Here is a 26,387-nt window from a genome sequence, read left to right on the forward strand (position 1 = left end):
GATGCTGAGCTCAGAGAGGGAAAGCAGCTTACCAAGGACACACTGCTGATAGTTTCTTCATGAAAGAGTCACTGTTTTGAAGTGGAGGAAGTCACCGTTTGAGTGGATGTTGGAGGTTTTTGGAAATAGAATGGAGAATAGCCAGGAGGGAAGCAAATGTGATCTCCCTAAAAACAGGTTAACTGGGACTTCCCAGTGGTCCAGTGGCTAGGACTCCATGTTCCCAACGCAGGGGGCCCGGGTTTGATCCCTGGTCAGGGAGCTAGATCCCACATGCCACAACTAAGAGTTTGCATGCCATCTGGCACAACCAAACAATTTTAAAATATTTTTTTAAAATGTTAATTTTTTTTCTTAGAAGACATTTACTGTAGACTTACTATGTGCTGAGCAGGTGCTTGATCATTTGAAATAATCTTAATGAAAAGATTAATAATAATCTTGATGGGTTTAATAATTTAAATATCCTTGCAGATAGTTCAGTTCTTATCATGCTTAGAGTCCCAACCCCAGGCCATAGGCTTTGGCCATAACAGAAATTAAGTACTGAATTTAATTGCTTTTATCCCTCTTCTACCAATGGTAATAATTAATAATGGTAAGAATGTTAGTGCAGCCCAGGAGGTTAAGAGCACAGTTCAGGGCTGGAATGCCTGGTCTATGTCACTTACTGTTACCTCCTGTAACAGATCTCATCCGCTCATCCTACATGAAACGTGTTTAGCATAATGCCTGGCACACAGTCAGCACTTAGTAAATGTTAATATTTATTAGGCCTCCTGTCCCATCTGGGAGCTGAAGCAACTAAGGCTCGGTGAACCCAGCCATGGCCAGTGTCTGTGCGGGCTTGCTTAGGCTACAAGACTGCAACACAGCACGGGCAAATCCATTCTGCCCACTCCCCATGTGCCATGGAAAAGAATTTTACACCCCAAACTGCAAAATTGCCATTTAAAGCAGCCATGTCTGATCATAGGCGACTTTGGAGAATCGTTTCAGCCTGAGCTATTGCTCCAGCTGTGGCTGCTCGTCTCAAGGGACCAGAGGCAGTGAGTGGGTGGAGTGAGGGGGGTCCCCCTGGCTGGCGCAGGGTGGGCCAAGCTGGGATGATGCCTGTGTAGCTCATTCAGTACCAGTTTCCTCATCTGTAAAATGGGAAGTCCACCATAGGGCTCCTGCTCCTCCCCTGGAATGCCCTGTCTGCTTCTACATCTCAGCACCTGTTCCTCCAAGGCCCTCTCTCCAGCAAAGAAGTCATTCATTCATTTCCTCACTCACTCATTCAGCAGGAAGCTATTGAGCCCCTAACCATGCCCGACACCTGCTGAGGTCATCCTCACTTCTCACAGAAGGAATCTCTTCCCTCTTGATGTTGCCCCAGCTCTCATCCCAAATATTTCATCAATCCTTCCTAAGAAGCTGACCTTCTTGCCTGGTGCTCTGTGCACACCTGGCTAATCTCCCTCCCTGTGTAGACAAGACATTACAAAGAAGCTTTACCAAGATATAATGTACATCCAGGAAAATGCACAAATTGTAAATGTACAGCTTGAGGAATTTCTAGAAACAGAACACAACCAGACCAAGAAGGAGGACCTGCACTGGCCCTCCAGTAGCTCCCATGTGCCCCCTTCCAGCACTGCCTCCCCGAAAAAGCAAGCACTGCCCTTGCCTCTGGACCCTTAGAGCGATTTTGTCACTAAGGCCATGCAAAGAGGGGATGTATGTCCTTGCACCTCCTGGCCTGCCCAGTGCAATACCCGGCATCGCCAAATAAACAAATCAACGGATAGACCCAGTAATGCGGAGGTGAGAATAGTGATGATATGACTGTAATAATGGCCGACAGTTGTTGCATTTTACCAGCCCTTTATCATCAGCGCTTTACCAGCTGCCTTATCCGGTCCTATAGAGATTCCAAGAGGTCAGTGACTCGCCCAAGGTCAGCCAGACCGTGAGTGGCGGTCACTGTGACCTGGGTCTGTCCAGCCCGAATCTGGAGCTGGCACTCAGAACCTCACTTCCTGCTGCTTTACAGCCCTGGGCAGTCCTTTCTCTGCTGGGCCAGCTGGACACAGGCTCAGCGGGCGACAGAGCTGAGTTGTCCTTGGCGAGCGAGCCGCCGGTTGCTCGCCGCCCCTGCCCACCCGCCGGGCGCCCCATTCCTCCCGGGCTGCACGGAGCCTTCTGTGCGCCTCTCCAAAGGACAGGGCATATTTCTTCCCAAGCCTCTTAAGACCCAGCCCGCACTGGAGGGCTTCATCATTATGCAAATGAGCTGGATTGGCTCTGCTCCTGCAGAGGACTCGGGGGGCGGCAGAAGAACAGGGCTGCCTCCGGAGCGCGGGGTTGAGCCTCAGATTAGACCAGTTGATGGGTGGGGGGCAGGGAGGGTGGGCATAGAGACAGGGATGGTGCCAATGCTTTGCCACTCTGGGGAGGCTGGGGACACTCTGCAGGGAGCGAGTTTCAAGGCTGGGCGAGGCCCACCTTCCAGCATTGTTGCCGAAGATGCGACCAAAGACATTCTTTTTGGATTTCGTCTTTGTGTATTGAGCCCTTTTATGATTCATCAGTAAGTAAATATCAGCTGAGGGGTGATTTGTTTCTAACAAGCTTATAAAATACTGGCATCGTTTGTGGGCTTATTGGAGTGCTGGTTATAAACACTCCCCCATGCCCACTCCTCTTTGTCAAATTAGCATTCAAAATACAAATATTGGATCTTTGGATCACTTTCTGCTGCCTCTTTGGAAGCTGGCGGGATGGGAAGGGGCGGCCATAGGACCGTGGCCTCGGACGAGGCGCGTTTAGAACTCCAAGGGTTGAGGGCTGAGGGGAGGCCCCCGCCAGGTCCTCCAGAGGGTGGGGCTCAAGGCCCTGAGAGCCCAGCTGCTCCTCTCGCCCTTCTTCTTGCCAAGTTTCCTCTGACCCGGCTCGTCCCGGCCCCCTGGAGCCTGTCATCCTCAATCTCACGGAGGGCGCAGATCTGGGCAGGCTGCATCTGGCCTGACAAGCCTTTGGAGCTGCCGCCTCCCCTGTGGGCCAGGCCCAGCCTAGACGCGGGCTGAGGCAGCCACGGCAAAGAATTGCTGACCGTTCTTGGGGGCCGCCACATGCCACCTCCTCGCAAGAGGTCAGGAGCCCCCGGTGTCTCTCGCACACTTGGAACCTCACTTCCCATCTTCCCACACCTCCCGGCTTCCGGTTTTGTGGTCGTGAGTCATACCGGGTACGTTGCCCTTACCTCCGAGGCCTGGAGGCTGCAACCCCTGCTGCCAGCTCACCTTTGGCCTGTGGGGATGGAGGGGCACTCACACCTGTCAAAGCACCTTCACAGCCACGGGAAGGAGCTGGTGCTCCTGAGAGTCCAGGGGCTGTGTGCTAAACTCTGCGGATGCCTCTGCAGCTCCGTTCCCATTTTACAGATGGGAAGACTGGGGCATGGATAGGTGACTTGCCAGGACCCCGTGGCAAAGCCAGGGCTTGGAAGGTGGCCTGCCTTTCCCACTTGACAGATCTTGGAGCCAAGCCTAGCTGAGAGGGACTGATTTGTCCCCAGGGAGGCGGGAACCAGCAGGCAGTGAGAAGCTGCCTGCATGAGGGTGGGGCTGCTGCCCTGAGTCTCTGCAGGAAGAAAGCACAGAGCAGGACCTGAGTGGGGCTGTGGAAATCTCCCATCCACCTCAGCTCATAAATGGGGACCCAGGGGCCAGAGAGGGCATGCTGTCATTGCCACCGTTGTCTTAATCGTTAATTGGTATAGTTTAAAATTTTTTTAATTAAAGAAGCTTTTATTCTATTTATCACAAGAACTATCCATGCTCATTGCAGAAAAACTAGATTGACCCTCCGTTTCTATGGGTTCCATGGATTCAGTCAACTGGGGATCAAAAATAACTCAGGGGAAAAAGTCCAGAAGGCTCCAAAAAGCAAAACCTGAATGTGTCGGGCACCAGCAACTATTAACACTGACACATACACAGCTCCCCACAGGCGTGTGGGCCTCCTGCTTTTCTCAGCTCTGGACTAGGAGGAGGGAGCCATCAGAAGGAGGTTCGGACAGGCCAGGCACTGTCCTGTTGGAGACATGCTCTTGATTTGGGGACCTGAATTCAAGGTACTTTACTAGACTCTGGCTCGTGGTTTCAGAATTGTCATTATAGTTGGGCCTCTGTACATTCAGGGTGTGATTAAAGGGTGGGGTGAAGGCAGAGATATCGGCTTTGGATTTCTTGCCTCTCCCCCCACTCCCAGATTCTGAGGTTAACATTGTGGGTGGAATTAGGGCTATGGCCTTTACTGTAGTAGGAGGTTCTGTATTGAGATCGCCTTTAATTTGTGGGAACTGGAAATGGGTTCTGGAGGGGTGTGTGTGTGTGTGTGTGTGTGTGTGTGTGTGTGTGTGTGTCTCCAAGTCCACTGGGGATGGAGGTGTCATCTTACCAGACCAAGCCTTCCAATGGCAGGGGCACCCTGTCTCCTCACACCGAGCCTCTGCCCTCTGGTGGAATGACTTCTGCATCCTGGGCACTGGGTCGGCAATGCTGTGATGTCACCCGTGAGGAAGATCCAGGGCTCTGGTACCGGCCTGCCAGGCCATGAGGCATCCGACTCCTGCCTGCTCCTCCAGCTACGGAGGCTGCCAACCATCTGCCTCCCCTAGAGCTCCTCTGCCCCCACCCCAGGTGTCCTCTTTAGGACCCGATTTGGGGTGTTTTCAGGGTTTCTGGGTGACTGCATCATCACACATGCCAGATCCCTTTACCAGGCCTCCCAAGCTCCTCACCCCTAAGCCAACCTGGGGCCACAGAGAGTGTCTCATTGACCTGTAACCCCAATGCCTCACCCAGCACCTGACACAGTCAACGATAGCGATGGTGGTAATAATAATGATAACACTGGCGCTTTGAGGCCAGTTCACCGTGACAACAGCCCAGTGAGGTCAGTACTGTGATGATCCTCCTTTCACAGGTGGGATGACAGTGGCTCAGGGAGGTTCGGTCACTCTTCCAAGTCCCCACAGCTGGTAGGAGGCAGCCGGGGTGTTCGAACCCTGACTCTGAAGCTACACTTCTCTCCAGGTACTGTGCTGGCTGAGGGCACCGAGTCAGCAAGTCGGGACTAGGTCCAGCCCTGGGAACAGCACTTTTCTTAGGGTGAGGGTGGGGGTCAGGGCAGACTGGGTCCTGCTCTGTCACCATCCAGATACTTGGGAAACTGGATCTTAGGCACGTAGAGGGCACCTGTGGGCCCAGGGCCACGTGTCTGAGCTCCTACGTCTGGGACAGCATTGAGCACTCAAACCCCGAGCCTGCAAGCTCCCGGGAGGGGTCCAGAGCCATGGAGGTGGGGGGAGGGTACGAATCTATCAACCAACCAGAGTATTAGCATTAATCCAGCACCTGATGTTTGGCCCGATAGAAACAAGCAGACAAGTAAAAGAATTAAGGTCTTCATCCACAGAGAATTGATTGGCCAGAACTTTGGGTTGCAAGTGACAGGAAGTCAAGTTAGCTTAAGCAAAATGAATTTTTGGAAAGACTGTTTTTTATTTCACAAAACTATGGATGAGGTTTGGTGCAAGTGGAACGAGAGACTCGAATGCCAGCGTAGACTTGCTCTTGGAAAATCATGGTTGGAAGGACAGAGACAAAGCACAGAGAACTGTTTGAATAAAGGTGCAGAGTCAGAAATGAGCCAGGCGGGGAGGTGAGGAGGCCCGTGGGGCAGAGGGGTGGGTGTGGCTGAAAGTAGGGTGCTGGTTAGGTGGGCTGTCACGGGGCTGTCGAGCTTTCCTGGGGAGAAAGGGAGCCACTGCAGGCTCTTGAGGAAGGGGTGAAGTGATGGCCATCGAGCCTGGGGGGGTTAGCCTGTCAGCGTGTGCGGGGTGGACCGAGCTGGGAGAGACTGGGGCAGGCATGGTGAGCTGGGGCAGGGGGCAGGGAGCAAAGGGTGAATTGCCAGGCGTTGATGTGCTTTTTTTCTTTTTTTACGAGGGTGTCTATGAAGCTGTCTTTTCCAAGAAGCAAAAAAGCTAGACGCCAGCCAGAGCCGTACGGAGGGGCGTTCTCCTGCCGAGGCGCGTGGGCCTCAGGCTGCCTGCCTCTCATCACGGCTTAATGGCAGCTGTTCCGCTTGCTGGGCCAGCGAGGAGAGTGGAGGGCTGCATGGGGGCGGCCCCCACCCCCGCTCCCCACCCTCCCAGCAGCTCGCCTCCTTCCTCCGCCCACACAGGCTGCCCCCTGCCCTGTCCCCTGCTCTTCTGATGAGGGGGCATCAGGCGCTGTCAGTTAACTGCCCTCTGGGGCTCGGGGTGGTGGCTGGGATGGGAGCAGACCCCAGGCTTCAGAGGCCTGGCGGGCCGGGGAAGGCATGGCCAGGTGGTGGGCAGAGACAGACTGGCCGGCCTCTGGGAGCTGGGCTGTGGCTTGTAAGCTGCCTAGAGATGTCAGACCCCCCATCTGGTCTCTGGGTGCTGGCCCCAAACCATCCCAGATAACCATGTGGGAGACTTGGCTCTGGGAGCTGAAGAAAGACACGTTAATGTCAAATGTGAGCCTGGAGGATCCAGTAGGCCTTGTTTAATCTCTGTCTGGGTCTGTTGGAGAGAGAAAGAAAGGCAGGGGTGCTGTGCTCGCCCTCAGCAAGGTGCTGTTTGGCTGTTGATGGTTGAAGAGACGGAGCGGGAAGGAGAGTGGGCCGGAGGAAAGTCCCACTTAAGAGAACCAGGCCAGGCTGTGACTCCAAGCTCGGCCATCTCCTGGGGCCTCTCAACCCGACTGAAGACAGGACTGCTCCCCAGCATGGCTCAGTGCTGCTATGATATAGGATCACGTGACGAGGTGAAGGATGGATTGTCGGTTTGAATGCAATCGTTTATTCCACTTGGCCTTTGAATGTCCAGTTTACATTTTACTCGGGTCATGGCAAAAACCTGGTTCTTTGGGATGTCGCCTGTAGAAGCAGAACCAGGAAACCACACAGCACTTGGTTAAGGATTATGATCTTGAGCAGTCACTTCCTTCCTGAGCAGCAGGGCTAAGCCAGTGTAAAGGTGAGAAATCCCTGCATCAGGCATTCAGGTGTCCTCTGTCAACTGACATTCTGTGGTTTCTTGGGGGGACATAGGGAGACATAGGGAACAGGGGGTGGGGTTGCTCAGTGGTGGCATGCCAGGTGGGCCTCTGATGAGTTAGTGACCCCTGGTTAGTGACCTGCCTCACAACCTATGGGTCCAAAGTTACCCACTTATCTGGGTTGTGCCCTTCAGGGAAACCTCATGACTCTCTCTCTGACTCTCTCTCGAAGTTTCCTGCATTCACTGTATTCTTATCTCAAACGTTCCTGCATTCACTAGCTTCTTACCTGCCCCAGGGAACCTGACCACGTAATTATCAAGTGGAGGTTTAAGTTCGAAGGTCAGAGACGTTCACACCTGAGCAATTGCTATGCAGGGCAGTGTAATAAACTGTCAGGTAAAAGGGAAGAGGCATTCTTTACATTTGCAAACGCATACATCACAAGGCAATAAATATTTATCAAGCTTCTGCTGTGTGCCACATGCTGTTGTGTGTTCTGGAATTACAGTGTTGAACAAGACAGAGAGAGCCCCTGCCCTCGTCCTGCTTGCCGTCTGCACAGGACTGGCCAATAGTAGCCGCTGACCACATGGCTGCTGAGCACTGGAATTGCAGAACTGAATTTTTAATTTTGTGTGACTTTCAATTTAAATAACCACTTGTGCCTAGTAACGGCCGTTTTAGACACCTCACATCTAGCAGATGCAAACTTTTGAAAACTTTGCAATAGCCGTCAGTCGTTATTTTCTACTCTTGTCACTTTTTTTTTCACCCAGGATGTTGCTGAAGATGAGAGATACCTGGCTAATAGGGTCAGAGGGGAGGAAGTGGTGAATTGCAGTTTCCAGGCTGAACACTAGGTCTTCTTGCTTTACGTATGAGGAGCTTCAGGGGCAATTCCATGTCTACCTGGATAGAAAATTTTTTTTAAATGGCGATACCTGCCTTCTGCATGGGTGCCCTGGGTTTGTGTGCATGTGTGTAGCTGTCTGGTTTTTTGACGCATTACTGTTGTTCATTTTAAAAAATGATCTCGGTAGGGGAAAAAACAATGTCAGTCGCAGAGGAAACCCTTGTTGTGGAAGCATGGGTAATTCATGTGTCCCTGGCAGGGTTGGTGACAATAAGGGTTTTGCAGCCTGCCTGTCACGTTAATTGTATGTTATTAGAGGCCATTAATCTGAGGATTATTAGCATGATGGATTTTTAAGCAGTTGCCTTGTTGTGGAAAACTTGAAACTGGAGATCAGCGATATACATCAATAGGTGTTTTGTGTGTTAAGAAGAATAAGCTATTTGTTTTTACCCAGTGGGTCCCTGGAGAATGTAGCCGAATCTTCATTTTCTGAGCATCTTGGTCTTTCGCAGGTAGGGGTGGGGTGTGAAGAAGGGCCGTGGAATGTCTTCATTGGTAGGATGTTTCAAGCCCTTAAAGTCTCAAGTTCTAGAAGTTTGGATTCTTTAGAACTCCAAGAGTTCTCTCTCACTTGAGTTCTCATTGGTCTGTGGTTGATTTAATCTTTCACTGTTTTATTAGCTCTCTTTCCTTAAAGTGTCCTTCCCTGGTGGCTCAGACAGTAAAAAGAATCCGCCTGCAATATTGGAGATCCAGGTTCGATCCCTGGGTCAGTAAGATCCCCTGGAGAAGGGATTGGTTACCCACTCCAGTATTCTTGCCTGGACAATCCCATGGACAGAGAAGCCTGGCAGGCTATAGTCCATGGGATCACAAACAGTGAGATACAAATGAGCGACTGACACTTTTCACTTCACTTTTTTTTTCCTTAAAGTAGCTGAGATCGTCACCTCTGGTCACTTGGAGGACCTGTCCAGGGCCTGGTTGGTGACTTTTCTTTTGCCAAAGAAGTTTGCAAGCAGAGCCAGTCTACAAAGGTGGTGCATTTTCTCATTAACCATCCAGGGCTGAGTTCTTTAGCAGCTTGGAAGCACATCCTAGCCCTGGAAGGCGCCTCCTTCCATCGAGGATACGGTCCAGCTGGGCCAGGCTCTGTTTGAGATTCTTGCTTGGAGCACTGGGGCCCTTGGGGAGTTCTCTGCAGGAGCCCAGCTATGAGGAAGGGCTGACCATTCCTTGGGGAGGGGGTCACCTGAACCTGAGTCATGTCCTCGTCTCAGGCTCCGTTTTGACCTCCATAGATATCCCATTGAGTTTTAAAACAAAGGAACTAGGAGAAGAACCAAGAAGAAATATGAAACTCTGGTAGCAGGAGCATTCGAGGGGTGGTGGGTGAACTCCTATGGCTCGAAGCAGGAAGCCGCAGTGAGCCACAGTTGAGCAGAAGGGTTTGAGTCTGAACACAGCTTTTGCAGTCACAAATATGGGGAGTGGTGTGGAGGCAGAAGAGGATAGAGGCAAGGAAAATTGGCCCAGAAGCATTTTGTGGGTGAATGTAACATAGACTGCATACCTGCTACGTGCCAGGTGCTAATGGCTCTTTAAACATTCAGTGGAGGTGGGTTCCTCTGCCTCAGTGTCCCTGGCAGAGGGCTTATGTTACAGGACCCTGGATGTGGAGTTTCAGGGTCAAATCGAATGGGAAAGACCTATAGCAGTGATAGTAGATAGCGCTGGCGGTGGTGTTATAATCCTGCTCCTTCTTTAGTCTTCATAGCAGCCCTGTGAGGGAGGCAACTTTCTCCCCATTTCACAGATGAGGAGACTAAGGCCTGGAGGGAACGTGCTTAGCCCGGAGTCACCCTGTGGGTCTGAGGGGAGCCAGGAATATCCTCCAAGCTGCCTCGTTTGCAACTGTGCTCCCCTTGTCGCGAAAGAAGAGCATCTTGATGAAACAAGAGTGGGTGAGAGGAAGTCAGCTCAAGTGTCCTGTCGGCTGTGATGGGAAATCTCAAGGGCAGTTTACCCAGAATCTTGCTCAGGCTTAGCTGACCCCGAGCTAAGATTCATCTGACCTAGCTCCTGGGAGCAGTCGGTCAGTGGAACCATCTGGAGTCTTCTGATTTGAGCTTTGAAGGAGGAGAGAGTGAGTGAGCACTTGCAATGTGGGATAGCAGTGTCCTGGAGACGAGCCCTGGCCAGATGGCCGTCTTGCCATGGGAACCCTGGGGTGGGTGCACGGGCGACTGAGCCAGCCAGTCTGTCCAGGGCATGGGCGAGGAGGGAGGGCCTGCAATTGTCCCCCCTCAGCCTATTTTCCCCAGACCCCATGTCGACACCTCCCCTAGGTGCAGAAAGCAATGCACAACTACCCAGTATCTCTGTCCAGCCTTGAGGGCAGGAACACGCCTCTTCTGACCCTGGAATAAAGCCAGGCAGCCTAGTGACCTAGCCAGGCTGAAATGACACGCCTGAGTAGCAGATGAGAAGAGAAATCTCGGAGTTCCATTCCCTTGGTGGACTTTTACTGGATGGCAAGAGGGTCCAACACTTCCAGCATGGATGACGTGCAGCGCTAGGGAGGGTAACCCTATCTACCAGCTTCCATCTGCCAGCGCGTGGACAGAGGTTCCTTCTGCCAAGATGAGGAATTCAGCCTCCCCTTTTCCTGCCATCCGGTAGCCTCCATTTGGACATGCCACATCGGTTTATTGTGGTGTCAGCATCCTTGTCGAAGGGGGATGTTGATGGGTACCTGGGTAAATAAGTATAAATAGTTTTCTTTCTGATATGTGACCGGATTATTTTCCAGTTGATTTCAAGCCTTGGCCCCAAGTGGCCCACAGATCAAAAAAAGATAAGGGTCAGTTACAAGGTTGAGCTCATTCTCGGTCGCCATGGCAACTGACCTCAGGCAACCCTCAGAGGACTACACCCAGCTCCCCAGGTGATATTTTTACTGTCCACGCCATCAATCCCCAGCCTTTCAAAACTCAGACTGCCTAATTGTCTGGGCTCTGTTTTGAAGAGGCTCTGGGTCCCCCATGGGGCCCCAATTCAGGCTGCCAGAGCTCATTTATAAGCCTTTCTGAAACACGGGGGACCGTGAGATGGGTCCCTCCTGGCCAGAGAGGCCTGGGAAGGTGCCCCTGAGGGGAGGAGGAAGGGCACAGCCCATCCTCCAGGATTAATTAAGAAAATGGGGGCCCAAAATGGGGGCAGTGGTGGTGGGGCATGCCTTCATGCCTTCAAGCCCTGGCTGCGTGTTCTGGAGTGTTGGGAGGCGCTGGGCAGCCCCGAGCACCCTGGCATTGGGGAATCTGTAGCCATGGGGGTGCTGAGGTAGCCGGGGGTCTGTCAGCCACCCACCCCCACCCCCAAAGTCTCCCCTCCAAATTCACCCACATCATTTTCATCCCAGTCATGATAACAGGAAAATGTTTCCCATTGTTGAGGATTTCTCAGCCTTCTGTAAAGCGTAGACCAAAAGCAACTTCGGAAAACTTTCCTCCTTTTTCAAGATCTGCAAGAAACCGTCCAGATGACATCTGTGGTGTGGTGCTTACAAACCTACAGCTTCATGACAACAGGGTTCCAAGGAGTCAGCATCCTCAGAAACCCTGTCATAGAGCTCAGAGCTCCTTAAACTTGAATGCACACTCAGATCATTGGGGTGCTTTTAAAATGCAGGTTTTCATTCTGCACATCTCGGGGTGGGGGCTGAGATTCTGCGTTTCTGACCAGCTCCCAGGTGATGCCAGGACCACACCTTGCCCAGCGGAGATGTAGATCCTCCAGGGCAGTCAGGATCTAGGGGGCTGGGGAATCCCAAGTTCGGCCTGTTGCCCCCCCTTATAGGGTCCCGGATTTCTGCCTGGCTGCTGGTGAAGGAGCCCCGCTCAGACCTGTTTCTTCCTTTGCCCCTTGTCAACCCCAGCCCAGATGTCACCCTTCCCCTTTCCCCTCGGCTTACCTCGGTTCATTTCCTGTGGTATTTAATGACACATCAATAGATAAACAGCCTGATCTGGCTTTCCTGATATTATTATCTGCTTGCCCTCTTCTCCTCTTGCCAAAAGGTCTTTGTTCTTTATAGAAAACAAAGGACGGAGATCCCCGTCAGCTTGTGTTTCTATTACCTGTTTGCTGTCTATTTCCGGTTAGTTATTTATGGGGGTGGCATCAGTGGGGTCCTCTCCCAGGGTCCTCCTCTTGCCTTCTCACTAGCCTGGCTGAGTGCTGGGCTCTGTGCCCTTCCCCTTCCTTATCGCCATGTGCCCTGCATGGGACTGCGCCTGGGCCCCGGGACCTCAGGGGTCTTTACTGCAGCTGATCCTTGCTTGGGGTGGGCCTGGTCTGTGGGGTTGAAGTCTGATGAAGTTCATTACCCCAGCTGGTGAGAGAGGATTTCAGCTCAGCCAAGCAGACCATGCACACTCTGCAGCTCCTTCCGTTTGCAGGGATGCTGTGGCAGGGACAACACCAAAGCCCGGGGCTGGCCCAGACTGTGTCACTGTGGGCCCTGCCTCCTCGCCTCACCTGGGAAATGTCCCCAGTGCTCCTGTCACTTGGAGTGGCACCGGCACCAACAAGGGGGCCCGCCCAGCTCGATCCTGGAGACATGGAGGGTGGGTCTGTCTGCTCTCCTTCTTACCGGAAGTTTTGGGGTGATCGAGAAACAGAGAGTAGCTTGCTGGGTCCCAGGTCTCAAGTCTGGCGGCCTTTTTGGCATTTTCTAAAACCAGAGAGGGCTGCTTGTGGTGACCAGCATGGGCCCCCACCCCCGCCTCACTCTGCCACCTCCCTGGGAAGGCGCTGCCCTCTAAGCATCCTTTCCTCTTCTGTCTGTTGAGGGACCCCTTTGGTGCCTGTGCTCCTGGACCAGACCATCTTCTGAGGATCCAAAAAGCAAGTTCCTGAAAGCAAGAACAGCTTTTATAAGCCATCAGTCCTGAGAGTTTAGGGGGACCATCGGTGTCTGGTAACTGGCATTTACCAGCCCTCCCACCCCGTGTTCTAAGCATGTAGTAAGTGCCTTACGCAAATCATTAATTCCCTATTTACTGAGCACCTACTAGGTACCGGTCCTTGTTCTAGGCACTGGTGACAGCAATGAGCAAAATAACCCGCATGGAGCTTATATTATTCTTGCTGTGTGAGTCTGTTTTGTGTGTGTGTGTGAAAAAGAGAGTCAGTGAAATAAAAAAAAAAACACAATCAACTCTGTACTATGCCAGATGGTGGTAAGCACTCTCAAGGAAATTCAAGGTGATTAAGTTGCTAGAAAGGATGAGTTGCATGTGCTATTTTGGGGGCGGGGTGTCTGGGTAGGCCTCTTGGAGGTGACATCATTTGAGCAGACCTCTGGATGCAGTGAGTGGAGGGAGATGAAGAGATGGTCTCTGGGGAGAGTCTCAGTGAGGGCAGAGGTCTTGTGGCAGAAGAAGCCTGCTTGGCCACCTTCCCAAAACCCTGGGATGATGATTCTCCTTTTCTAGCAAAAGTAGCTGAAGCTCAGAGAGGTTCGTGAACTTATCCAAGAGCACACAGCGAGTGAGTGATGAAATGGGATTCAGACCCAAGTGTTCCTGGTTGTAGCTTTTGTGTCCTTAATCACTGCTTCCTGAATGGAGGCATCTTTTTATGCCCCCTATCGAAACAGGCAGCAGTCACTGGTTCTCTTCCTGGAGGGGTATATGCATGAACAGTCCTGCTCTTGTGGTAACTTTTCTGACTGGGGTCCCTGCTTAGAGAAGGGCCAGGCAGGGCCCATGGCTCTGGCGGGAGCAGGTCACACTCAGTGCGTTGTAATCCAAGAACAATGTCCTGTCCCCTCCCCACCGCAGCCGGCTGCCCCTCCCTCCTAGGCAGCAAATTATGGCCTCCGAGTGTGTGCCCAGGCCTGCCTTTGACTTCAGTGGGGCCCACCTGAGCTTCACCTTCAGGATTCTGATAATCAGCTCTCTCTCCTCCTGGCTTCCCCCAAGACCTGTATGGAAATAAGTATGTGTCTGCCAGGGATCAAATGCTTTTGGAGACAAAAGTCGGTACCGAGGACATTACAGGGAGCTATCATCTCGGCACGATGCTCTTCCACAAAGCCCTCCGCTCCTCTTTTGGGCTGACACACTTTCAGCCTGAAAGGTTCCAGCAGGCTGACTTGGTTTTAAGCAAAAGCACATCCTATTATTTTTTTGAGAAATGAAGTGTAAAATTAACACTTATTATTCCTGAGCAGAGGGAAAAAAAATAGGAGGGAGAGAGGGACTCGGGTTTTCGTGCTTGTTGGCTTGTTTGTTTGGCAGTTTGGGTTTTTCTTTTTTTCTTTTTTAAAAATCATAATAAATCAATAGATTTGCCTGCGCCAGCCCCGACTTAGGGGGACTGGGAGGCAAGATCCAGTACAGTGAGCAAGCGAAATCTGCGTTTCACTTTACAAATGAGTGGGGCTGCATAATGCATCTGAGTTGCATGGGTCTCTCTTATGGATGCCTGTCATGTGCTCTAGGAAAAAAAAAAAAGAGGAAGCGATTGTGCGTCTTCACTCACAAAATCCTCCAGCCCCACGCCGGGGCGGAGGGGCCCGGGGGCTCCCAGACAGCTTTGTCATTCTGCTCCGAGGTATCGCCGAGCCTGTGTGATCCTATATAACTCAGGGAAGTTAACTGTCCGAGTGTTCTTCTATCTGCGGACCCCGCGACTTGGGATGGGATGAGAGGTTGCCGGCACTGGTGGGGGCGAGAGGGATGTGGCAGTGAATTCTTTCCATCGCCGTGGAGTGGCTGGTATTGGGTCACAGGCGTGCAAAGGAGTGTTTGCACAGTAACTAGGGCAGCCCCCCAGCCCTCCCCTCCCCCCCGTTATCTTGGATGGTTTTACAAGTAGAGGTACACGTAATGGACACCCCCAGGAGCACCTCCAGCCCCTGCCGGTGGGGAGAGGGCCTTCTCCTTCAGGAAGAAGATTTACAGATCAGAAGGTGGGAGAGATTCCTAGGTCTATGGGAAGCCTTCATTCAGGCTTTATTATTTCTCACCCACTTTTTACTTTTTGCTTGTTTTATCTGCCTTATCCTGTCTCTCAGGTTGGACACTTTAGCACATTAGATGGGGAGCGAGGAAAGGGAACAACCCCCCCACCTTGTGTACCAGCTCTTGATCTCATTATCCCGGAACCTCACATGGGTGCCGGTTTGGGGCTGCGGTTTGTTCAGATGGTGGCTGTTCAGGCCCCGGAACCGGCTTGCAGCTCCAAGACTGCCTGACTGTGCACATATTTATGAACGTGGGTGCAGGCTGTAGCTGCATCTGGGAATCAGGGGGGACCAGCTGATGAATTGCTCGGCACTCAGAGAACGGAAAGTGACTGTCAGACATGATTTCTCTGATTTATAAGTTGCGGGAGCCTTCTTTGTCCTCTCACTGTTTGTGTATCAGATGGGCAGGTCTCCATTCACAGCCAAGTGGATAAAGGCCCCCACTCGGCAGAGAACTGTAAATCCTCCTTTGCCATCTCAGCCCAGGGAACCCACTCTGGCCGGTCAAGGGGAGAGACCCTGGCCAAGGCATCTCTCATCCCTGAGTATTTTCTGAGCCCCTCCTTTGGGCCTACATGTAGCCTGATGCTTTGGGGACCAGAGGAGAAGACATTATCTGTGCCCGTAGGCTTGTTGCCAGGATCAGGAAGATTCTTAAAATGTGTCAGATGAACTCTGCCTGTGCCCAGCCAGGGGCAGCTGTGTGAGCTGGCATAGTCCAGGAGGCTGCCTGGAGGTGGTGGGCAGGTGGGATATACGCGAATAGGGAGGGCTTTGTATCCTGTTCAGAGTACCACCCCTAGCTAGCTGTGTTACCTCAGCAAATGGTCTCATTCTCTGAACCCATTTTTTTCTTGCCTAGAAATTTTCCCAGCAAGCAGGGTGATTTCTGAGATTCAGTTGGTTATAAACTTAAACTTCAGTTAACTGCAATAAAAAATAAAAAACCTCTGCACAGTCATCATTTTCACATAACCTCTGCCTCATTAATGTGCAGGAGACGTCCACATCCTAACAGGGAGAGTGTATATAAGGGCGGCATCTCTCGTTCATTCATTCATTCATTCATTCACTCATTCCCTACTCTGTGCCAGGCTCTGAGAAGCATTGTTTGTGCGGGGCGAGGGTACATTGGGGGGTCTTCTGAGGCAGTCCCCCACACTGGAGGCCATCTCTAATTATGATGAGAAGTTCCCCGAGGGAAGTGGCGGACGTGCGTGGGGCCTGTGCGGCGAGCGTGCTGAGCCTGCCCTGTGTCCCAAAACTTGTCAATGAATTCCTTTTCCGCCGGTATAAATGGAAGATCAGCTTGAATCTCTGTCGGGTGCCTGTGGCCTAGTTGCCGGGGCTCCAGGGGCACGACAAACGCCCGGTAGATTGCAGCCAGTGGGCTATGTGGGCCAGGCCCACCTGCACACGCACGTGTGTCTGTTCGCCTCTGCCGCGGGGTGCCTCGGGGGGGTGGGGGATGGCCGGGCCAGAGGGATGCCTGCTGTCCCCGCCAGCCCCTGCCAGGGCCTGGGGGACCCAGGGACTCGCCAGGAGCCTCAGCCCATCTGTGATTGTGCCTTGCCACTGGCAGAGCCCCTCTGCTACCTAATTCTTGCCTTTGAGGGCAGATCACAGCACCTGGCACCTTTGGTGAGGCTGGTTCCCAGGGGGAGCCTGAGGGGGAGCCTGTGTCCTTGGCTGTCCCAGATAATACTCTCCTCCTTACCCGCACGCTTGGCAACAAACACCTTATTGAGTGCTTGCTGTGTGCCAGAGGCCGGTCAAAACCCCTTTTCGTGTGTTAAAGGAGTATTAACTCATTTAATTCTCACATCAACTATTAGAGTAAGGCTATTTTGGTGGAGGCAGGGATTGACTTTTTTTTAAAGAAATTTTTTCAAAGGTTTTTTAAAAGCAGTTTTAGAAATACTTATTTACTTGGCTGTGTCGTGTCTTAGTTGTGGCACTCGGGATCTTCATGGCCTCACGTGGGATCTTTTGTTGTGACACATGGTGTGGCACACGGGCTCAGCACTTTTGGCGTGTGGGGCTAGTTGCACCCCAGCATATGGGATCTTAATTCCCCAACCAGGGATCGAACCCACGTCCCCTCGTACAGCAGTGAGGACTCTCAACCACTGGACCACCAAGGAAGTCTGCTAAAAAGCAGTTTTAGTTTTACAATAAAGTTGAAACAGACAGATTCCTTGTATCCCACTGCCCACCACGTGCATAGCCTTCCCCATTATCAACATCACTCACCAGGATGGTACTTTTTGTTTTTTTGCAAAGGTGAACCTAAAGTGAAGCAATATAGTCACCTGAAGTCCATACTTTTCCTTGGGGCTCACTCTTGGTATTGTACATTTTATGGGTTTGGACGTGTGTATATAGCTAGTAGTATAATGTCACAGAGAAAATTTTCACTGGCCTCGAAGTCCTCAGTGCTCTGCCTATTCATCCACTCACTCACCCCCAGGTAAACACTGATCTTTCTATTGTATACATAGTTTTTCCAGAATAGTTGGAATCATACAATATGTAGTGCCTTTCAGATTGGCTTCTTTCACTTAGTAATATGCACTTAAGGTTCCTCACTGTCTTCTTTTTAGCACTGAATAACATTCCATTGTGTGCTTCCCTGGTGGCTCAGATAGTAAAGAAAGTAAAAGTGAAAGTCACTCAGTTGTGTCCAACTCTTTGCGACCCCATGAACTATACAGTCCATGGAATTCTCCAGGCCAGAATACTGGAGTGGGTAGCCTTTCCCTTCCTTCCCAACCCAGGGATCGAATCCTTCTGGTCTCCCATGGCCCAATCCAGGTCTCCAGTGTTGCAGGCAGATTCGTTACCAACTGAGCTATGAGGGAAGCCTAGACAGTAAAGAAGCTGCCTGCAATGCAGGGGACCTGGGTTTGATCTCTGAGTTGGGAAGATCCCCTGGAGAAGGGCATGGCAACCCACTCCGGTATTCTTTTTTTTTTCAAGTTTACAATCATTTCTTTTTATTTTTTATTTATTTATTTTAGTTGGGGGCTAATTACTTTACAATATTGTAGTGGTTTTTGCCATGCATTGACGTGAATCAGCCATGGGTTTACATGTGTTCCCCGTCCTGAACCCCCCTCCCACCTCCCTCCCCATCCCTTCCCTCTGGGTCATCCCATTGCCCCAGCCCTGAGCATTTGTCTCATGCATTGAACCTGGAATGGTGTTCTGTTTCACATATGATAATATATATGTTTCAATGCTATTCTCCCAGAACATCCCACCCTCACTTTCTCCCTCAGAGTCCATAAGACTGTTCTATGCATCTGTGTCTCTTGTTCTGTCTTGCATATAGGGTTATCGTTACCATCTTTCAAATTCCATATATATGCATTAGTATACTGTATTGGTGTATTTCTTTCTGGCTTACTTCACTCTGTATAATGGGCTCGAGTTTCATCCATCTCAATAGAACTGATTCAAATGTATTCTTTTTAATGGCTGAGTAATATTCCATTGTGTATATGTACCACAGCTTCCTTATCCATTTGTCTGCTGATGGACATCTAGGTTGCTTCTCTGTCTTTGCTATTATAAACAGTGCTGCGATGAACATTGGGGTACACGTGTCTCTTTCAATTCTGGTTTCCTTGGTGTATATGCCCAGCAGTGGGATTGCTGGGTCATATGGCAGTTCTATTCCCAGTTTTTTAAGGAATCTCCACACTGTTCTCCCGGAGAAGGCAATGGCAACCCACTCCATTACTCTTGCCTGGAAAATCCCATGGATGGAGGAGTCTGGTAGGCTGCAGTCCATGGGGTTGCTAGGAGTCGGACATGACTGAGCGACTTCCCTTTCACTTTTCACTTTCATGCATTGGAGAAGGAAATGGCAACCCACTCCAGTGCTCTTGCCTGGAGAATCCCAGGGACGGGGGAGCCTGGTGGGCTGTCGTCTATGGGGTTGCACAGGGTCAGACACGACTGAAGCGCCTTAGCAGCAGCAACACTGTTCTCCATAGTGGCTGTACTAGCTTGCATTCCCACCAACAGTGTAAGAGGGTTCCCTTTTCTCCACACCCTCTCCAGCATTTATTGCTTGTAGACTTTTGGATAGAAGCCATTCTGACTGGCGTGAAATGGTACCTCATTGTGGTTTTGATTTGCATTTCTCTGATAATGCTGCTCCAGTATTCTTGCCTGAAGAATTCCATGAACAGAGGAGCCTGGCGGGCTACACTCCAAGGTGTGGCAAAATGTCGGACACAACTGAGCAACTAACACACACACACACACACACACACACAATATTCCATTGTCTGGAAGTATCTCAGTTTATGAATCCACTCATCTACTGAAGGACATCTTGGTTACTTCCAAGGTTTGGCAATATTAAATAAAGCTGCTATAGTGATCCATGTACAAGTTTTTGTGTGAACCTAAGTTCTCAGCTACTTTCAGTAAATACTAACAAATGAGATTACTAGATCATATGGTAAGAGTATGTTTAGTTTATAAGAAGCTGCCGAACAGTCTTGCAAAGAGGCTATACTATTTTGCATTCTCACCAGCAATGAATGGGCGTTCCTGTTGCTCCACCTTCTCATCAGCATTTGCTGTTGTCGGTGTTCTGGATTTTGGCCATTCTCATAGGTGTGCAGTGTTAAGAACTGCTATTATTTTAGCAAAGAGGAAACTGAGGCCCAGAGAGGTTACATAACTTGCCCAAGGTCATGCAGTAAGTGGCAGAGTCAGACTCTAACCCTGGATGAGGTGACACTCGAGCTGGGGCGATTCCCCCCCGACCAGTGGGTCACGCTGGTCACAGATGCAGCCCTGTTCATCCTTGCCTAGCCCTGTGAGGCGGAGACTCGGGTGGCCACCATCTACTGAGAGTGAACTGATGCCCAGATTACGTGGCTAGAGGAAGCAGTCAGGATTTGAACTCTGTCCTGCTGGTTTGGGACAGGGGCACCAGAGATCAGCCCTGCTGGCCTTGGGGCACTCTCCCTTCTCTGGGCACCTTTGAGTGAAGTTTTGGGGTCATAGCAGCTCCCAGGTGACGGGATGGAGCCATGTTCTGATCTGGAAGGAGCACGGGGTGTCTGCCCATTGTCTGCAAGCACTGGCTAGACCATCTGTTTCAAAATTTTTAGAAGAGCACTTTCTTGTGTTTTTCGGTATCTTCTGGTAACCGCCCAGCCCTTTTAGAGTAGAATCCCTAAGCTCTCCAGTGTCCACCAAGGCCTTCTTGAAGTGCATCCCTGGGTTCCCACTGTCTCAGGCTGTCCCTGCCCCCTTGCTACCATCCAGATGGCCCTACATGGGCCCACCTCAGGGCCTTGCTCTGACTCTTACCTCTGGAGCTCCGTGCATTCCCTTCCCACCTCTTGAAACTGAGTTACATGTTGATCGTCTTTATTATCTGTCTCCTCATCACTGGAATGGGGACAAGTGCATTATCCACTTAGCTCCCCCACAGAATCCCCCACTCAAAGTACCTGGCACCCAGTACATGCTCAATAAATGGTCTGTTGGATTTTGAAAAATTCTAGCTGGACTCCCTCCTCCAAGCCAACCCCATCCTGGGCCCCTCTCCTCTATGATACAGTCTGGGACAAGCTGTTGCTTATGGCCTGTGCACCGTGTGGCTAGACCAGCAAGAAGTCACAGCAAATGACACATCCAAGAGCCAGCTATTCGGGTCTGGCAGCCTCCGGAGGCTGGAGCACCTGGAGTTGGGATGGGTCTCAGCATCCATGGCCCCACTCCCTGGGCTCTGGTTCCAGGGGGTCATGGAGGGCTGGCCTGGGGTGTCCTCGGGGTGGGGGGATGGTCTCCAGCAGGAGGATGTGGCCCACAGGGTCGCTGACCGGCTGTGGTTCTTCTTGCAGAGGAAGGCATCAACCACGAGTGTAAGCTGTGCAACCAGATGTTCGACTCCCCGGCCAAGCTCCTCTGTCACCTCATCGAGCACAGCTTCGAGGGCATGGGCGGCACCTTCAAATGCCCTGTGTGCTTCACAGGTAGGTGTGCCTGGTGGGGAGCAGGTGGGGAGAGGCAAGGGACCCAGGAGCCCAGCCCTTCAAGCCCTGGCCCTCAGCATAGGTTCCTGGTGCAGCGTGGCTCCGGAGTTTGTGGGGGACACCCCGAGGGATCCGCAGCCCCATGGCCGCATGTGCCTCCTCTGTGCCTGGCTGACCTGGCCCTCCAGTCTACGCTCTCGGCCTCTGTGCTTCAGCAGTGTGATCTTCTAGCCCTCCTCCCCCCTGCTGCTGCCAGGCCTTTCCCCCAGCCTTGCCCTTCTGCGGTGGGGGCTCCAGGCTCGTTTCTGAGCTGCAAGCGCTGCCCAGCACCAATGGGGCTCTCCCTTCACCTCCCTCCTGCCCACCCCACCCCCCAGAGCCCTGGCCTGTCCCAGCCCCTGCTGCATCTGTGCTCCAGGCTGGAGGGGTCAAGGGCGGTTCTGCCAGCCAAACTCCCCAGCCCCCAGACTGGCTGCCGGCCCGGGTGAGTGGCTGACCCGGCCCGAGGCGAGTCTCAGGGGCTCTGCCGGGCCCCCCTCCTGCAGCCCAGATGGCAGCCGGTGTGTGTGGGGGAGCCTGGCCTTCCCCTGCCTCCCCCCTGACATCTGTCGTCTGCCACGGTGGGAAGCCCACCCTGGGGAGGGTGCCTGGCGGGAGGGGATCTCTGAAGGGCTCACCTTCCAGACACACAGCTGCTTCAGGGCCACCTCCTGTGTGCGCCCAGGGCCGGGACCGCCTCGTGGATTCATGCTGCGAGAGGTGGGGGCCGTGACCTGCTCCTTGGGGGCCATGACCTGCGGGAAGGGGCTCTGCTATTGGGAGGGCCCCACACACTCACACCCTCCCTGGGGTTCCCAGGAGTCTTGGCAAGCACTGGTGCCTCTTCCTCCCCCAATCCCTCAGTTTCAGGAGCCCCCACCCATCTGTTACCATCACACTCCTTGAGCTGAGTCGGGGCTGGCACCGAGGGGCCCCAGCTGCCAGGTCTGCCCACCCAGGACACGGGGTCCCCCGTGTAGGGATGTGAGGATGCTGACAACCTCAGCAAGAATAGTGATCCTGGTCCATTGAGCACCTTCCTGTGCCAGACATTGTGCTGAGCTTATTTAATACAGACTTCGGTTCTGCCACTTGCAGAGAGCGACCTTGGATAAGACACTCAACACTCCCAGTGCCACAGTTTTCCATCAAATGGGGATAACTAACAGTGCCTGCCTTACAGGCCTGTTTTGTAGTCAGGGACTCCACACGCAGATGGTAACCAGCAAATGGTGATGATGACGACGATGACGTTCATTGGGCTAATTAAATGCCAGGCCATCTTCTAAGTGTTTTGCAAGTATTAAACCATTTGATCCTCCCAGCTACCCCAGTGAGCTGCCTACTTTAATGAACCTCATTTTTCAGAAGAGGAAAAGAAGCCCAGAGAGGTTAAGTGACTTGTCCAATATTGCACAGCCTGTGAGTGGCAGAGCTCAGCTTCACTGGCTTGAGACCACTCCTGTGGGTGCCCATGATGCTCCAAATCGCCCACTGTTTGGCTGCTGTGTCCATGCCTGGGTGATCCCCACTTGGGAGTGGTGTGGGACAGCTGCTGTGGTGGCCGGGCTGGTGTCACCAGTGTCCCCTGACGGCCATGTCCATGTCCATGTCCAGTCTTCGTCCAGGCCAACAAGTTGCAGCAGCACATCTTTGCTGTGCACGGGCAGGAAGACAAGATCTACGACTGCTCACAGTGCCCACAGAAGTTCTTCTTCCAGACCGAGCTGCAGGTGAGTGCCCTTGTCCGCTGCACACATCCCTCCTGGTGCTCTTTGGGGCCCCCACTGGCACTGAGGGTCTTGGAGTGAATCCACGATGGTGGGGTCTTGTCTTCAGCCCCACCCTAACCGAAAAAGCAACAGGCCCCTCTGGACTTGTGCCTGTGGGTCTGGAGCCAGTGCTTGCCCTTCTGGCTGGCTGGTGGGGGATGTGGCCTCCTGGCCTCGCTGGGCCAGCATTTTCAGCAGACCCGGACCAAAACAGCTGAGCCTGGAACTCGAGTCAGAGGCTTTTAACATTTGTGTGTTTCTGTGGCAAATCTCTTGCCCTCTCAGGGATTTCGTTTCCCCACCGGTGTTCCGTGATGATGTTCCTCTGAACTTTGGATCTGTGGCTGGTGGCCCGTGCAGCTTGCATGTCTGAGTCCTGGGGTCGTGGGCATCCAGAGGCTGGATCTGGTGTCTTGGAACCTACAGTGTGCCCAGGAAAGCCAGAAAAGTGAGAGCAGTGGATGCCAGGTTGAGCCCCAACTCAGAGAAAGGGATATTTGCCATGGGTCCCCGAGGCTTATGTGGCCCTCAAGTGTAGCACACAGCCCTCAGCTTCTTCGTGCCTGCCTCCCCCCCCCCATCCATCCAGGGTCTATAGTCGCTGAGAGGGCGCCCTTGGGAAGGGCAGATGCTGTGGTGGTCCTTCCTGGAACCTGCAGCTACTTCTCTCAGTGTCCCCTGGAGCCCCTTCCCACCTGTTGCTGGTTTTTAAGGACCATGATCTATGTCCAGGTGAAACCACCTTCTCACCCACTGTTTTTTGCAAGAAACTCTCATAACCCTAGGGCACTCATACACCATCCCAGAAATACCACACACATGGCCACGCACACACAGACACACACACACAGAGAAAAATCATATATACACTGTATAATAGCACACACACAGAGCACATTTCCACACATACCGTTTCTATACGTACAGAAACATCATTTTCATTGAGTAACATCACAAATACACAGCATCACACCACACCCCAAAAGAAGTAACACACAGGCATCCACAGAAATATTACACGTACCACATACTGGGAATAACATGGTTTTCAGTTGGGAGGCAGGTTAGGTTCTGCTGCAGTAACAAACATCCCTTAGCTCTGTCTTCAAGTAACGAAGATTTATTTGCTGCTCACGTTACATATCCAGGCAGATGGCCTGGGAGGGACTCTGCTCATAGTAGTCAGTGACCCGGGTCCATCTCCTATCAGGTTTGCATGGTCACTGAGGCAGGGAGAGGAGGAGATGACAGTTGGCAGGCCAGCTCTCAAAGCTTCACTGGGAAATGGCTCACATCTCGTTCACACCAATTGTCTTGACCAGAGCCCATCACATGGCCATGCCCAATTTCAAAGGAGCGAGGGAGGGAATCCCCCAGTGTCTGTAAGAGGAGAGCTGGCTTCCTCAAGCCCTCAAGGACTAGGGCACGCCAAGGCCCACAGTATCTGCCCGCCCTACACATGCTGCCTGCACACTCATGCGGATGGCGGTCCTGCACTCAGCAGCTACACCCGCCCTCCCCGACCCCAGGGGAGGGGGATAGGGCTGCGGTCACGGCAGAATTATCATGTTGCTGGAGCTTTTCTGGGGTTGAAGGGGTGCAGCCATGCCTGTTGCAGGGTAGCCCACTTCACCACGCTGTAGCCCATGCACTCAGCCAGGCCTGGATAGGCCTATGTGGGTCCTGACAGCCATCACACAGAGAAAGTGAAGACAGGCCCGCAGAGGCACAAGGGGGATTCGCCATCCGATAGTTAGGGTCCTGCTCCCATACGCTGACCCTGTACCCGGGCTGGGCAGGCAGAGCTGACAGGCCTGACCTCTGACCTTGAACTGTGCCAGTTGGTTTGCTGGAAAGCCTATTTCTTTTCCTCCTTTGGGCAGCCCTTCTGAGTTACTTAAAGTCCTGTATTACTCACACAACCTTTATCCCATCTCAGTGTGGGGGAGAATTACGGAGGCCCAGAGAGGGGATTCTACTACCAAATGACCACCAGCAATGTAGCAACCCCACCCAGGGCCCCACCACTGTCTCCCCATGGATCCACAAACTGAGTGTGTACCTCTGGGCCGAGCCTGTGAGAGGACAGCTAACTGCCCCCCTTCTCATTTGACCAAGGGGGCTGGTACCAGCCCTGATCGGTGTCTGTCTGGGAAGCCTTGCTTGTGCATGGGCTTAGCACCCAGCACCCTACCTCACCTGCTTTACCTGCCAGGCCAGCTACCAAAATGGGGCCCAGGTCCCCAGACAACTGAACCCTTTTAGAGCCTAACACACGCGTGCATGCTAAGTTGCTTCAGTTGTGTCTGACTCTTTGCAACCCTGGACTGTAGCCCGCCAGGCTCCTCTGTCCATAGGATTCTCAAGGCAAGAGTACTGGAGTGGGTTGCCATGCCCTTCTCCAAAGGATCTTCCCCACCCAGGGATTGAACCCGTGTCTCCTGCATTGGCAGGCAGATTCTTTACCACTAGCGCCACATGGGAAGCCCCATAGCCCAACACAACAGGCCTCTTTGAAATGCACCAGCTCATATAAACTATGATTTACTTAAACTTCGGGCTCACTCATCCCTCTGGTTCCCCCACACTGTGCTGAACACCAAAAGAGGGATGACTGCTTTACATGTTGGCTTAGAGGTTTTCCCCAGAGAAACTTCCCAGTCCTGCCTTTTTTGAGCTTCATCAGCATCCCTGTGCCAGAGACCAGCTTTGCAGTACGGAGATGTAGGGAGCTATGGTTTCAAGCCTTGTCTTGCCTCGACAGCACCCACCTGGGGCTGCAGACGTCCCAGACGCCAGAATGGTTTGTGTGGGCTGGGGGTTCCCTGGGTCACCCAGTCGGTCTTTAAGGCAGATCCTCAAATGCCGAGAACCTCACTAAATTATAGCCTTAACGAGTCACTATTTTCTGCAATTAATGATTTTAATTACAGACCATTTAAATGTGGAAGTGTTGTAGTAACGCCAAATGTATGCAAATAATGGCTTTCGTTAAGTAACTCGAAGAGCAATTTTCTGGTTTTTTGAGAGGCGGATTTTTCAGGCATTGAAAATTTCATCATCATTACACTGAAGCTGGAGCTGGCAGACACATGGATTATTTCCCTGGAGTGACGTGTGGCGGTTTGGGGGTGCAACAGAAGATGGGGCCTAGTCCTTGCTGAGGCCTTGACTGGCTCCCCAGGCTATATGTCATGTCGTTTCTGTGGAGAGATCCAGGGCAGCTGATGTTTTCAGGCACAAGCGACTCTGGGCCGAGAGGTCTTGGGAAGATGTGAAATCTAGAATTGTTCTCACTATTGGAGCATAATTCCTGCTGTACATATAGAAGTAATAGAGGTGGGTTTGGGCTCTGGAAGGCTTGGTCTGTGTCAGAATGAAATGTCTGCCTCCAAAGGGAGTGTTCTGTTGGGTTGCATTAATAGGAGCACAGTTGCCAGAAAGAGGGAGGCGCAAGTCCTATTTGATTCTGAGTTCACCTGGCTCTGCCCAAAGACTGAGATCAATTTAAAGGGCTTTGGACAAACCAGGGCATATTCATTGATTAGGTGCATGAGAGGGAACTCACGTTGCTCTTTATTTGTTCAGAGCATGCAG

At 52.2% G+C, this 26,387-nt stretch overlaps 1 protein-coding gene across 7 annotated transcripts in view; it reads left to right on the forward strand.

Annotated features, from left to right (window-relative positions):
- ZNF423 (zinc finger protein 423) overlaps window positions 1-26,387 on the forward strand; it is a 469,528-nt gene that overhangs the window by 414,243 nt on the left and 28,898 nt on the right. For all 7 annotated transcript variants that reach the window (XM_081517250.1, XM_081517248.1, XM_081517247.1 and 4 more), the window contains 2 exons: window positions 20,848-20,979; window positions 22,636-22,751. In XM_081517250.1, the coding sequence (XP_081373376.1) occupies window positions 20,848-20,979; window positions 22,636-22,751 (248 nt within the window). The remainder of the gene's footprint in view (window positions 1-20,847; window positions 20,980-22,635; window positions 22,752-26,387) is intronic.

The sequence above is a fragment of the Giraffa tippelskirchi genome, chromosome 7, assembly GCF_054371585.1.
Source record: "Giraffa tippelskirchi isolate mGirTip1 chromosome 7, T2T-mGirTip1v1.2.pri, whole genome shotgun sequence".
In the NCBI taxonomy this organism is placed as follows: Eukaryota; Metazoa; Chordata; class Mammalia; order Artiodactyla; family Giraffidae; genus Giraffa; species Giraffa tippelskirchi.